The sequence below is a fragment of the Oxyura jamaicensis genome, chromosome 1, assembly GCF_011077185.1.
Source record: "Oxyura jamaicensis isolate SHBP4307 breed ruddy duck chromosome 1, BPBGC_Ojam_1.0, whole genome shotgun sequence".
Lineage (NCBI taxonomy): Eukaryota > Metazoa > Chordata > Aves > Anseriformes > Anatidae > Oxyura > Oxyura jamaicensis.
Window position 1 is genome coordinate 118,910,007 of NC_048893.1, and position 12,119 is coordinate 118,922,125.

At 36.0% G+C, this 12,119-nt stretch overlaps 1 protein-coding gene across 13 annotated transcripts in view; it reads left to right on the forward strand.

The window, feature by feature from the left end:
* DMD (dystrophin) overlaps positions 1 to 12,119 on the forward strand; it is a 1,227,136-nt gene that overhangs the window by 1,091,342 nt on the left and 123,675 nt on the right. For all 13 annotated transcript variants that reach the window (XM_035333326.1, XM_035333348.1, XM_035333385.1 and 10 more), the window contains one exon: positions 7,038 to 7,116. In XM_035333326.1, the coding sequence (XP_035189217.1) occupies positions 7,038 to 7,116 (79 nt within the window). The remainder of the gene's footprint in view (positions 1 to 7,037; positions 7,117 to 12,119) is intronic.

The window sequence follows — 12,119 nt, forward strand, 5'->3', positions numbered from 1 at the left end:
GAGATGTGGTTAGGAAATCCCTCTTGGAGTGGAATCTAGTGAGGGATTTCAATGGGTGTTTATATGTCTGAAGCTAATATTAATTGTGAATTGAAGGTTGTAAGTGGTGCAGTGCTGTTCTGTGGAAAAATAGTTGCAAAGTAGCATCACGTTTGCATACTGTAAAATTTTGCAAGGAATTTGGCAGAAAATAGCTCAGGTGACTGATTAAATTACATGCAAGGGCATGTAATGATAAAAGATAATTAGTGTGGCTGAATTGTCAAGAATTAGCAAATTCTTGACAAAAGTCAAGAATAATAAAATTATTAATAAAGTGGTCAAGAGCGGAGGACTGCACAGCAGTTTCCTGTAATTTTCAAAGGCTGACATCATCCGCAGCTCTTATCAGCTTCACAAAATGTTTTATGTAGTACACATAGCAAAAGTGCATGAATGGAAAGGAGGAACATACAGTGCCATGAAGGCCAATCCGCCTGTGGAAATTCCACCAGGATGGGATGGCTTTTACAGGAGCAGTGTGATGATGTGAAATGCTAGGCCTCCCTGACAGAGTATCTTTTTATTCGAAACAAAAGAAGTAATGCTTTTTAAGAGAAGAACTGTTTCCTAAAGATGTTTGTTCTTAAGATTTCACAGGGTTTACAAGTGTTTTATTTTCTATAAATTTAAATGCACTTATTATTTAAACCGCAAGACCTAACTTCCTTTCCTTAGGCATAGATGTACACAAAATCTGAAGTTCACTGATTTAGGATTATAAAACAAAAGCCTAAGAAGCAATGGCTAATTATTCACTGTAGACATATTAAGTCAAAGGGATTGTGCTTTTTTTTTCCTTTTCCCTTTGTTTTTCCTCTTTTCTAAGCCTATGTGCCCTTAAGGGTTTAAGACGCTTCCTGAATTTTTATTACATTTTGTTCCCTTGTTTCATCTGAGGATTAAAAAAAAAAAAAAAAAAAAAAAAAAAGAGACAGTCAAAGTATAATACATGTATCATACTAGATTTCAGGATTTTTATTTTTTTTTTTTTTTCTGAAGAGAGAATTGCATAAATTCACTCAGATTTCAAGCAAGCATACAGTCCTACCATGACCCAGACATCTTGGCATTGAAATGTAGTCTTTGTAACAACTGTAAATTCACATGTATAATATTATATTTATCTTTTTTTTTTCCCCTTTCACCTGGAAAGTAAGCATGTTAATTTTCACATTCAAAATGTTTTAGATTACCAAACTTTTCACCAAGAAACTATGCGTCTTTTCCTGTGCTTTAGACTCAGTTAAGATCAAAGCTTAAGCCCAAAGTTCAGCAGCCAAGAACGATGATTATCAAGTGCCTTTCCCCTGGCTGTTCTTCAGTAATAGCACAAAGCATGCTTAAATCCATCCTTATCTACTAATATATGAGGAGCAGCGAGTGGCTGAATTCAGCAGCTATTGGAAGTACAGGAGATCAGATCTTCCTGTTTATTGATTTGTAAAGAACAGCCTTGTACTAGTTTGGCAGCTCTGAGTCAGTGAGAGGAAAGAAAGAAGTTTTTCAGCTATTGGGAGGAGAATTGCTGCATAACATTAAACAGGGTCTTGTAGATGCCAGTTTCCTTTGATATACAGGCAGATTGGATCTGATTGGAGTCAAGGTCAGAAGGCTGTAGAATTGCTACAAATATGGTGGGGGAATTAAAGGAGTGTTATTTTAGTAAGTATTGTGTGTATGCACACTTATTAAATATAGGAAATTGCTCTTCTCTTTTCATGAGAACGGCCTTTGGTGAAGCAAAGCAAATTTTTAAAAAGGAGATTGTGTCATTTTGCTGCTGCATTAAATATACCTGTTTAAATGGCCAACTTCACTTCTTTTCCTTCTTTCTCTGCCATTTCTCCTCAGTATCCCAAGCATATTCAGAAATCTTTTTTTTTTTTTTTTTAATTGTCTTCACTCTTTATAATTTGCACTTTTTAACCACTGATCTCAGTTCTACTTTACTCTTATTTTATTTGTTAATAAGCAGTAAAAAATGCTACTTTCATGCCTTCATATAAATTGCCATCATTTTGGGCAGCCTAATTGTGTAATTAGTGTCTATATATTATACTGCATGTACCCTCAGATGCCCTTACTAAAAGGATATCATTCTGACCTCAGAAGAGTTTATGCTATACTGTGTTTCAATTTAATGATGATTCAAAGGTAAATGTCTAACTTCATTGAGTAGGATAGGTGAGACCTACCTGACTTTCCCACTCTGCTATCACTGATAGAAAGTGAAGTAATTTGACAAAATAAGATTTAAACCCATTCCCCCTCCCCTATTTGAAGCTGTGTTCTTGGTGGATTTAAGAGACATTCTAATATTTGTTTATGTTTGGTATATGTTTTATTCAGAACTGAGAACTTTCAGGGAAATCTGTTGACAAAAAAGTTTTCTTAAGAAAAAAAGGGAGGGGCGGGGGGCATTATTTTTTCTGCATTTTATGTTGGGATTCTAGCAATTGGCTAACGTGACTGTAGACCTAACAATGATGAATCAGGAAGAGGGAGAACTGAAATATTTTTTCTTATGGTATTAGTAATCCCTCAACAAAACAGCACGACACTATGAAGTGAAGACACTATGACAGCATGATTTCACTTAGAAATAGGGACTGTAGAGGCTGCTGTTCTTTTGCAGGAGCACCAAAGACAAAAAGATCTTTTTTCCTAACAAGAATGTAAGTAAACTTTGGAGGTGCAGATATAACTAAGTGTGCAGAGAAAACACGGAAAGAAAAATATACATTTATTACCTTACTTTGTATTGCAAATTAAGGTATTTCTAGAGACATCCACCTAGAAATAAGTAAGGGTGAGTCCCAACAGTACTGTAGATACAACATACATAGACATACAAAGTCTATGAAGAAGTCATATAGACTTCTCATTTACTAGTTTCATGTTTTAAACCACATACTGACTTTTCAGGTAATGTCACTGCTGTTACATGTAGAGTTGATGTTTTTCAAGTGAATGCAGACAAATAATCACTCTATCAACAGAATGGGTTCTTCACAGTGTTTCTTCTGAAGCACTTACCTAACCTTTTAGGAGAAAATCACCAGTTCTTTCAGTTATGACAGCTAGATCAAACTGCAAGAGGCTAAGGGATGCAAATTCAACCCCCATTTTTGTAATACACTTTATTTCCTTGCTCATCAAATATTCTGAGAATATATATATGTATTACAAACGTGTTGCTGTAAATATTAGAACATGGAGAAAATTATTAAATCTTTTTAGAAAAAATAACCTTTGCATAACGGTTATGCTTTCAAGCAGGGACAGATGAGTGTGCAATGCACCTTTTTAGCTGGTTCAATAGTAAACACAGCAGCAGTTGAACTGTACTGTGCTATAGAACAGCAAAGATGCTTTTGATACAGTGTCATCTAAGCAGAACTGTAGGCATTTTTATATGCCTTTTTGTGCAAGCGTGTGCATTCACACAGTTATCATTCATAGTGTGAGGGCTAGAAAAGCCAAATGCAGTTGCATTTAGATTTATTTGCATGCTAGATCTCACAAAACACTTCAAGAGACATTACTTGAATGTCTCAGGAAGGAGATTTTTAAGTAGTGTTTAACAGGTATCTAGCATTAATACTGAGTGACGGGTATTTTTTGAGTATGTGGAAAATATTGAGAATCAAAACACAATTTTCTTTCTTGAACTAGACCTGTTTTGTAGTCTGGACATGAACACAAAATAATACTTTGGATTAAATAAAAATGCTCAGTTAAAACCTAGAAAAATTAACAAAATGTGAGACTGTAGTAGTTGTCTCAAGTGAAATCCAACAAATCCTAATTCTGATTTCAATAGAGCTGTTACAAGTGCTTTCAAGGTTAGATCCCTACATTACATAAAGTACCTAAAAACTATTCCTAGCAAATGCAAAATATAGCTCTGTGTATGTTATCATCATCATTTGTTTGTCTGAACCTTATTATACATTCAGTTCACTTGGCTGCAGTCAAATGATGGGAAACAGAATGTGTTTCATCAAGTGTTTTAAAATTCTCCTCTCTTAATAGAGAGGAACTTTAAATAACATATTTTATTTGTTTGTTTAGCAGAAGCTTTTTATGTTCTATGTCAATATCACTTAAAATAGTGTAGGACTGTTTATATAACAATCCTCAGCTTCGTGTATAATGTTTACTGCACTACTGTGGCTCCTTCATTTATTATGATCGAAAGAAGATAAATGCAATGCAAAACAATAGATTAAATAAATAATGGAAATCGTGTCTCTTCAAGCAAGCATTTTCAATGAAAAAGCAACATTTCAAGTATCCTGATTACAGAACATCCTGATGCTTGTTTTAAAGACAAAATTGGATATAAACAGAAGATTTTGGTCAGCTAAAAACATTTTCTCATATCTTGATTCAAATAACGCAATAGCTGACCTTTTAGAAATCCAGTTATTGATTTTTCAGTAACATTACCTGTGGAGAAATACTATAGATAGTTTGATGTAAAAGATAGGCTAGTCTGATCCATAGCCCCGTTGTTTTAAACTGATAACAGTGCCTTTAAAACAGTGGGTTTGCATGATAATCTGACTAAGATGATACTAGTAGGAAAAGACTACTGAAGTCAGAAGAGATCTTGTTTTCTTTGGTTATTGAGAAATGTAATTTTTTTCTTGCAAAACTTCACTAACATTATGTATGTTTTCTTGCATATAAAGTAAGGAAAAGAAATGCTTCAATTGGTTTGAAATTTTTTCTTCATGCACAGCCACAGTTTTTCGCATTGTTTTTTCTAGCTAAAATTGCGCTTGGTTCAGTGCATAGCATAGGCTACTAGATATTTGGAGGAACTTATTTCACTTTATTCTGAAGAAATTTAAGAGAAAAGTTAAAATTCAGGAATTACCAATTGCTTGTTTTTAAAAATGAAATGAGAAGTGAGAGTATTTTTTCAAGAATCAAGAACAAGCTATGAAGACCCAAACCATTCTATGATTCCATAATAGAATATATAATTCTCCTTCTCCTGGTAGCTAGGGTATAAGCCACAAAGCCAAATCCAACTCTGCTTTTATTGGACCAGCCTTCAGTTATTGTGGCTTCAAATTCTGTTATTTTGGCATTTACATCTTAGTGTTATTAAAAGTCATAGAGACTAACTGCAGTAATATTCTTTGCTCTAGCATCAACAGAGTCCGTATTTTGGCACCTGAAGGTTGTATACGATAGGTCAGTACATCAATAATTGGTACTTCATGCTAAACAAATGGAATAACTTTTTGAATTCTGAAGTGATTGTTCCTGGAGAATATTCTGGATTTCCCAATGCAATTCACTTTAGGTCTGAATTGTCCTTTACTTAGATTTTTTCTGCCCAGAATTTCAGAAGTTTTCCAGAGTTCAGCCTGTTCCTCGATGTAGTTTTCTCTAGCTAAGCAACCAGGAATATTAAGCAGAAAAAGAAAAAGGTAGGACTTAGCCTGCCTGTGTTCACCCTAAACCTACTGGTATAAATGTTCCTCTGTGAGCAATTCTACATTCAAGAAAACAGTAGAAATAAGAACAGAGGCCTGTAAGAACAGAACACTGTAATATTCTAGTAATATGAAGTGAGGACTGACAAAAAAAAAAATCAAATTGATTGTTTCTGTGTACATGAAGCCAGAGGAGGAAGGATGGTAGAAATGGAGAAAGAGGCAGCAGGGAATGCATCTGAAAAATGGCTTGAGGAAAAAAGAAAAAAATAAAAATAATAATTAAAAAAAAAAAAAAAAGAATATTTTGGTCATTTGGTTTTAAAACAGTGGGGGGGAAAAAAAAAAATGTCCTGCTGTTAAATTTCTATTGTATCTCCCGAAAGAAAGATTTTGGGGTCTAGGGTTTATTTGGTAAACAAACACATTCATATCAATTTCTTCATTGTTTTTTCCTTTTAACTGAATCACACCTAGTAAATATAGAATTGTTCCTGCCTCCACCAACCAAAAAATCCCTGGAAGTTTTAAAATGTGCATTGCTTTTTACTTATGCGTATTCTTTGTTTCTTGGTATTGTAGTTCACAATCAAGACAATAAAAACAAACCAATCACCTTCACCTTCTGCTTTGCCCATGTTGATACAACACTTTTTCTTACAGGCAATATTTAGGTGAATCCAATCCCTATCAGTTATTTTTCCTTGCTTTACCTGATCCTAGATGTAGGCCTAACTTAACTGATGGTGTCCTTTTAGCATAAAGTCTGTAAAGCTGGTGGTAGATATCATTGATACAATGTGGAATCTTACAGCAACTGCCTGCTCTTGGCTGCTTGCTTGATGCATAACCGTACTGGAATTTTCAAGGTTACAGATGAAACCAATCTTACAATTAGCATCTATATTTCTATGCAGTGCAACAACCCAACAAAGCACTAAGAATAATATGTTCTTCCAAGGACATCTTTCAGGGAAGAAGGGGCCAAGGGGATAGGAATTCACCTAACTAAAAACACAGATAAATGTATGAGCGCAGATGCACTTTGACTACCCTCAGTTAGGCATTATACTAAAATATAGAAATCATGTCCACACTTAAATAGATTAGTTTTCTTATGCTGATATATAACATAAAATCTCTCAAAAAGTACTTTTTCAGTAGCTCCAGTAAAAGTATTAGCACAGACAAATGTTTCTTGCTTTAATATTGGCATGCAATTGTCATATTCTTTTCAGGTGCATGTAAGTCAGGCCAATTTATTATACCTTTCTTTATCAACCTGTGCCTTTTTAACTTGTTCTAGCATTGGTTAAAGTTGGGGGGGGGGAAGTAAAAATATTTTTTGACCTTCTTCTGAGAAAAACACATTAAATCTCAGTTAATCCCTGAGGTTTATATATTGTTACAGGAGCTTTCCTAATTTTAAACAGAATGTTCTGTAATGAAAATAAAAAAATAAAAAAAAAGAAAAAAGTATCTGACTATAATTGCTGCTTGTTACTTGTTTAGGAGAAAGTCATTCTTCTTCTTTGTTCACAGGTGGCCATTGACGAGCGTATCAGGCAACTGCATGAAGCTCACAGGGATTTTGGCCCTACTTCTCAGCATTTTCTTACCAGTGAGTACCTTCCCAATTTTTCTTGTTCAGCTTGCACACACAGCTAATTGATAATTTTTGTAGCCATGTGCCAGCTATGGTTGCTCTGAATTTCTATTATAGACCATATTAAAATGTATTTCCCTTACCATTCCTGGGAACCAAAGATTACTAAATAAGTTCACATAGTCCAGGGTAAAAGGAAAATGTCTGCCAGTATCAATTCTGTTTGCCTATACATCTGTCAGTCCTAAAGTATTCTTCACTGTTTGAAGATTCCCTTTTAGGACTAGTGAAATAAAATGATGCTGAAAAATGTAAGAGTTCCTGATGATTGTAACCCAGAAAGGATTAAAAGAATAATAATGATAAAATTAATTTGCTTAATCTGTTTGAGATCAGAAATATTCTACACCAAAAAGGGATAAAATAAGATGTGCAAGAGAAATATTTTGTCTATAGGCTTTGCAGGATTTGATCACTTTAGCAGAGTAGTATGAGGATCAAAATCATAGTGAGAAAGTTGGCAGAAGGATGGCAGTTAAGTAAACATTTTACAACTCTGCATAAAATATAATTGCCACTAACTTTGCCAGTAACATTCCCACTCCACCTCCACACACTCTCTTTCATCAAGGATGTTTTGAAGTACACTGAAAGACAACTTAAAACACCTTCAAAGCTCCAAGGCAGTGACTAAAATGAAACTTCTTGAAGGCCGTGGCTTCTCTATTGTACTTCAATTAAGGAAAGTAAACAGTAAAACTTTATTTAAGAGATTATATCAGCAGAACAGAACACAGTCACAGGATAATGGTCTCCTCCTTGCAGAGGAACAAGCTACCCAGTCATCAGAGATAGATGTTATTGTTATTGTACAGCTACAGTCAGAGTGGGGTAGAGGACAAACTTTTCTTCAGCTGATAGTGCACTGTAATTTTAATTGGTTAATTTTCCCCCAGCGAAAGAAAAAGACAATGAGGAAAAAACAGAGGCAGGGATACCTCAGTGGGGTGAACTGCATATTTAAAAGGGAGTCTATGTTGTGCCATATAAGCACAATAGAGGCTCTCAGTTGTTCAACCTTGCATCTAATTTTATCTAATGTTGGGTCTGTGAAGAAAGAAGACTGATTTCTGTAATCTCTAATACTTTTTCAAAATTTCTTTTTATTAGCTCTTAATCACTGGGAATAATTTATCTACCCAGTATAAATAAGTGCAAGTCAGATTTGCCAGAATTGAATGTATGAGAGTTATGGGTGTATGGCATGAATGCAATATGTGAAGAGATACCTGTTTTTCTTATTTGACGTACAGTTTATTCCTAGGGAAAGAGTGCTTCTCATAGAGAAAAAAAATGTTAAGTGTACATTAACCAAGACTATGTTGCAATATGCAGGAGCGTCCTGAACTGTATTGTGCAACTCGTGTGACAGTTACTACTTTGCTGATAACACTGATGAATCTAAAAGTTTCTCAGTCACCCCTTTTAGCCCAGCTACCATCAGCAGGGCACTGAGACACACTACTTCTGTACTCTAGCCAGAGTGGAAATCATTCTGGTCACTTCTCATCATTTGAGGATCACTTTAGGAAATGGAGCCAGGGGAAAGCATGCTGGCCTTGGAAATAGCCCAATCACTGAGAAAAAAAATGGTCATATGTTTTCCATGTATTTGTCTGATTGTCTTTTCTTGATGTCTTAAATGTTTGCACAAATATGTGTCCAAATACATATTCTCAGATGTACCTGCAGAAGTTAGGATTTTGAAGTGCTGAAAATATCTATGAAATCCTTCTCAAGTATGTGTTCGATCACTGAAAGCCCCCAGTGCATTGACCAGCCTCATGTTTCCTAAGAATCAAATCCCCAAAGCATCAAGTTCCTCAGTATCATGTACTATTCACACTCCCGAGGGAAGTATGCTGTTACTTGCTTTTCAGGTACTGCCTCTTCTGTGTTCCCGTGCTGATGGAATCAGATCTATTGCAGAGAGCTTTTCAAGAGAGGGATTGCTCGATACTTTGCCATCTAGCCGTGGCCTTATTTCTGTATCTGTACTTTTAGGGATGAACAGTCCCCACAAACGGATTGTAGACCAGAATGGGGCAGGTCAAATGGAGGTGAATTAACAGCTAGTAAATGAGTGCAGTGATGGAAAGCAGAGTCCAAGTGGGATCAGTCTAGCTGTGAAAAGATGAAACATGATAATTCTGCTCGCTGGATTTATTTTATATCCTCAATGCACAAAAATGTTTTTATATAAGGAGCTGAGGTACATATAAAACCAATGAAAACTGTAATAAGTATAGAAAATAAGTGATTGTGGTAGAAGGCAAGTTGATGCTGAGTCTAATTTATATCCCAATGATAATCAGTTCATCCTCTCAAACTCGGCATCAACTTGCCTTCTACCATACATACTTGCACATCTTTAAGTGTGAGCGATGATCTTCAGCTCCCAACTGTGTTTATGTAATAAAAATTATTCTTTTAAAAGGAGAGTGGTGCAGGATCTCATATTTATCATGTCCTGTGCAGGCAAGAAATCAACTGGTAGTCTCTGTTTCTAAGCACTAACCTGTTTCAAGAGGTATTCTTATACCTGTTCCTAAGAGATGGGAAGGATGGTGTGAGTTAGAGAAATAAGGTGTGAAAACAAACAAAAAAAAATCTCCTTTGTGAATTTTAATTTAGGGACTATTTTTCCCCATTGTCCTTTCTTGCAGTTTAACCTTCTCTTTCCACTCTTTCATCTTGTAATTGAGCAGGTGGCAGTATTAATCTATACCACAACAGAGGATAATTCAGACATCTCTTGGTTGTGAGTTAAAGAAGTAATGATAAAAGAGACAGTGTCCACTGCTGCTTCTCTACCAGGACTTTGGGCTGCCCTGAGTTTTGAAGGACTCTCACCAAAACTGGCCCACACCTCTCTGCTGGCAGGTGGGCCTGCCCTCTCCAGCCTTCTGCATTTTTTTTTTTGCTGGGCTCTCTCACCCCAGCCCTTGGTATTCTGATCACTCCATCATGCTTCCCAAAGCTCTTGTCACACTCTGCCCGTCTCCACAGAGTCTCAGCTCCTGTTCCATTTATTCCCAACCACCTGGCCAAGCACTGAGCCTCTTACCATTAGCAGGAATAGTTGTTATAGCTGGTAAATGTATTACATGTGCAAGACATTACAACATGAATTCAGAGTTTGTTGTTTTTGAAGGTTTTGCTGTTTAATTAGAATGATATAAATCAGGATGTGGAAAAAAAAAAAAAAGGCAAAAAAAAAACCTCTTTTCTATTAAAGAGAAAATGATAAATATTTAGCAAAGTCATTTAAATGTCTGTGATTCCTTCATGCATGGTGGTGCTTAATTTGGAAGCTATATACGGTAACCGAGGTGTGAAAAAGGATACCTGCTATCCCACTTTAAGTGCAAATTTCAGCATAATGCCAGCTCCAGAGTTTTAATGACTCTTCTGGAATAATTTTACTTTTTTGACTACTTCTTTATTTGTATCTGAGATACTGCATTTCACAAAGAATAGGATTCATTGTCTCTTGTTGGAGGACCCATCTATATTGTCAAAACAGTATTTCTTTTTTTTTTTTTTTGAGATGCAGTCAATGAGAGGTAAGATTGATGTCAGATTGTTTTTAATATCATTTTCTGTGCTAACCAGCCAGCCATCAATTCTGTTTTTTTAATGTAGTAGCTCATTCATTTGAATAATTTGTGAGCACTAAAAAACAGAAGGTATTACATCTCTTAAAAGCCTATACAAACCTTTTAATTTACTGTCCAGTGTGAGATCATCTGTTAGCATGTGTAGCATGTCAATGAAGTGATGCCATGAAGCAGTGCTCACATATAACTGGTAGCTACCTACAAGCTTGACCAGCAGATCCCAGGTTCTGCTTGTCCTTTCCAAGCACTAACCACTCAGAGAACAAGGACTTTTGTCACGGCAGAGAAACTGGAAATAAAAGAAACAGAAAGAAATTTAGATGTGCAAGTCTGAAAGGCTACTTTACATCTAGCTAACATTCTGTGACTTTTATGTCCCAGGCTACAAGCTTCTGCTGCCTGGATGCACCAGTGCCAGATTTTTAAATCTGCACACTGAAATACTCTGTGCCAGGAACTTTGTTTTAACTGGAGGCAACTAACTATGGCTTTAGGGTTCAGTCTACCAAGCCACAACAGCACTGACTTTAATGTGATGTGCAGCAGCCATAACAACTTTCATTCAGAAACAGAAAGGTTGGGAAAGCTGGAGCCAGCAGTTCACATTATAAGCTAGTGATCAAAGTGCTTGTGCAGCTGCTGTGTTTTGTGGTAGGCAATTGTTGCTTAAAAGTAAAAGATGTGACCGTAGGAGTGGGCTATATAACCTAGGTCTCTGCTTCTATGGATAAGTTCAAAGCTGCTAGGGTTCAGATCTCTTTTTCCCTTCTTTCTGTTATTTACACCACTCTCCTGAAAAATCAGAGATGTGGGCCTGAATTCCTTCAAGGTGGGAGAGAAGTCAGGTACTCACTCACCTCCCACTTTCAGGGTGAGTGCTTAGATTATTATGCAAAAAATAGGGTAGTAAAGCTCTCTCTTGCATGGGCAGACATGTCTTTAAAAGGGCAAGTCCTGCTAATTAAGACATCAGGCTCTAAAAATGACAGGGCTACAGGACTCTTTAGACACTTTACCCATTCAACTGAGAGATCATTTTCCAGTGCAAACAGCAGTATCTTTCTCTTTTATTCCTCATTGCATACATTATCTTATATTGTCTTCCAGATATCACTTTTGACATGCAGACATCAAAGACCGTGTCCATTCATCCATGTCTGTGGGATATATGATTTAATATTTTTAGAAATCACAGTGAATGTTTTGAATAGCAAATATTACCAAGGAATAATAAAAAGATAGAGGATAAGTAGTCTCAAAAGAACCAGCCTAAATCTGAGAACTCTCTGGAAGCACGGGGATTTTATTATAGCATTTAAATGTGGCCAAGATAGTTAG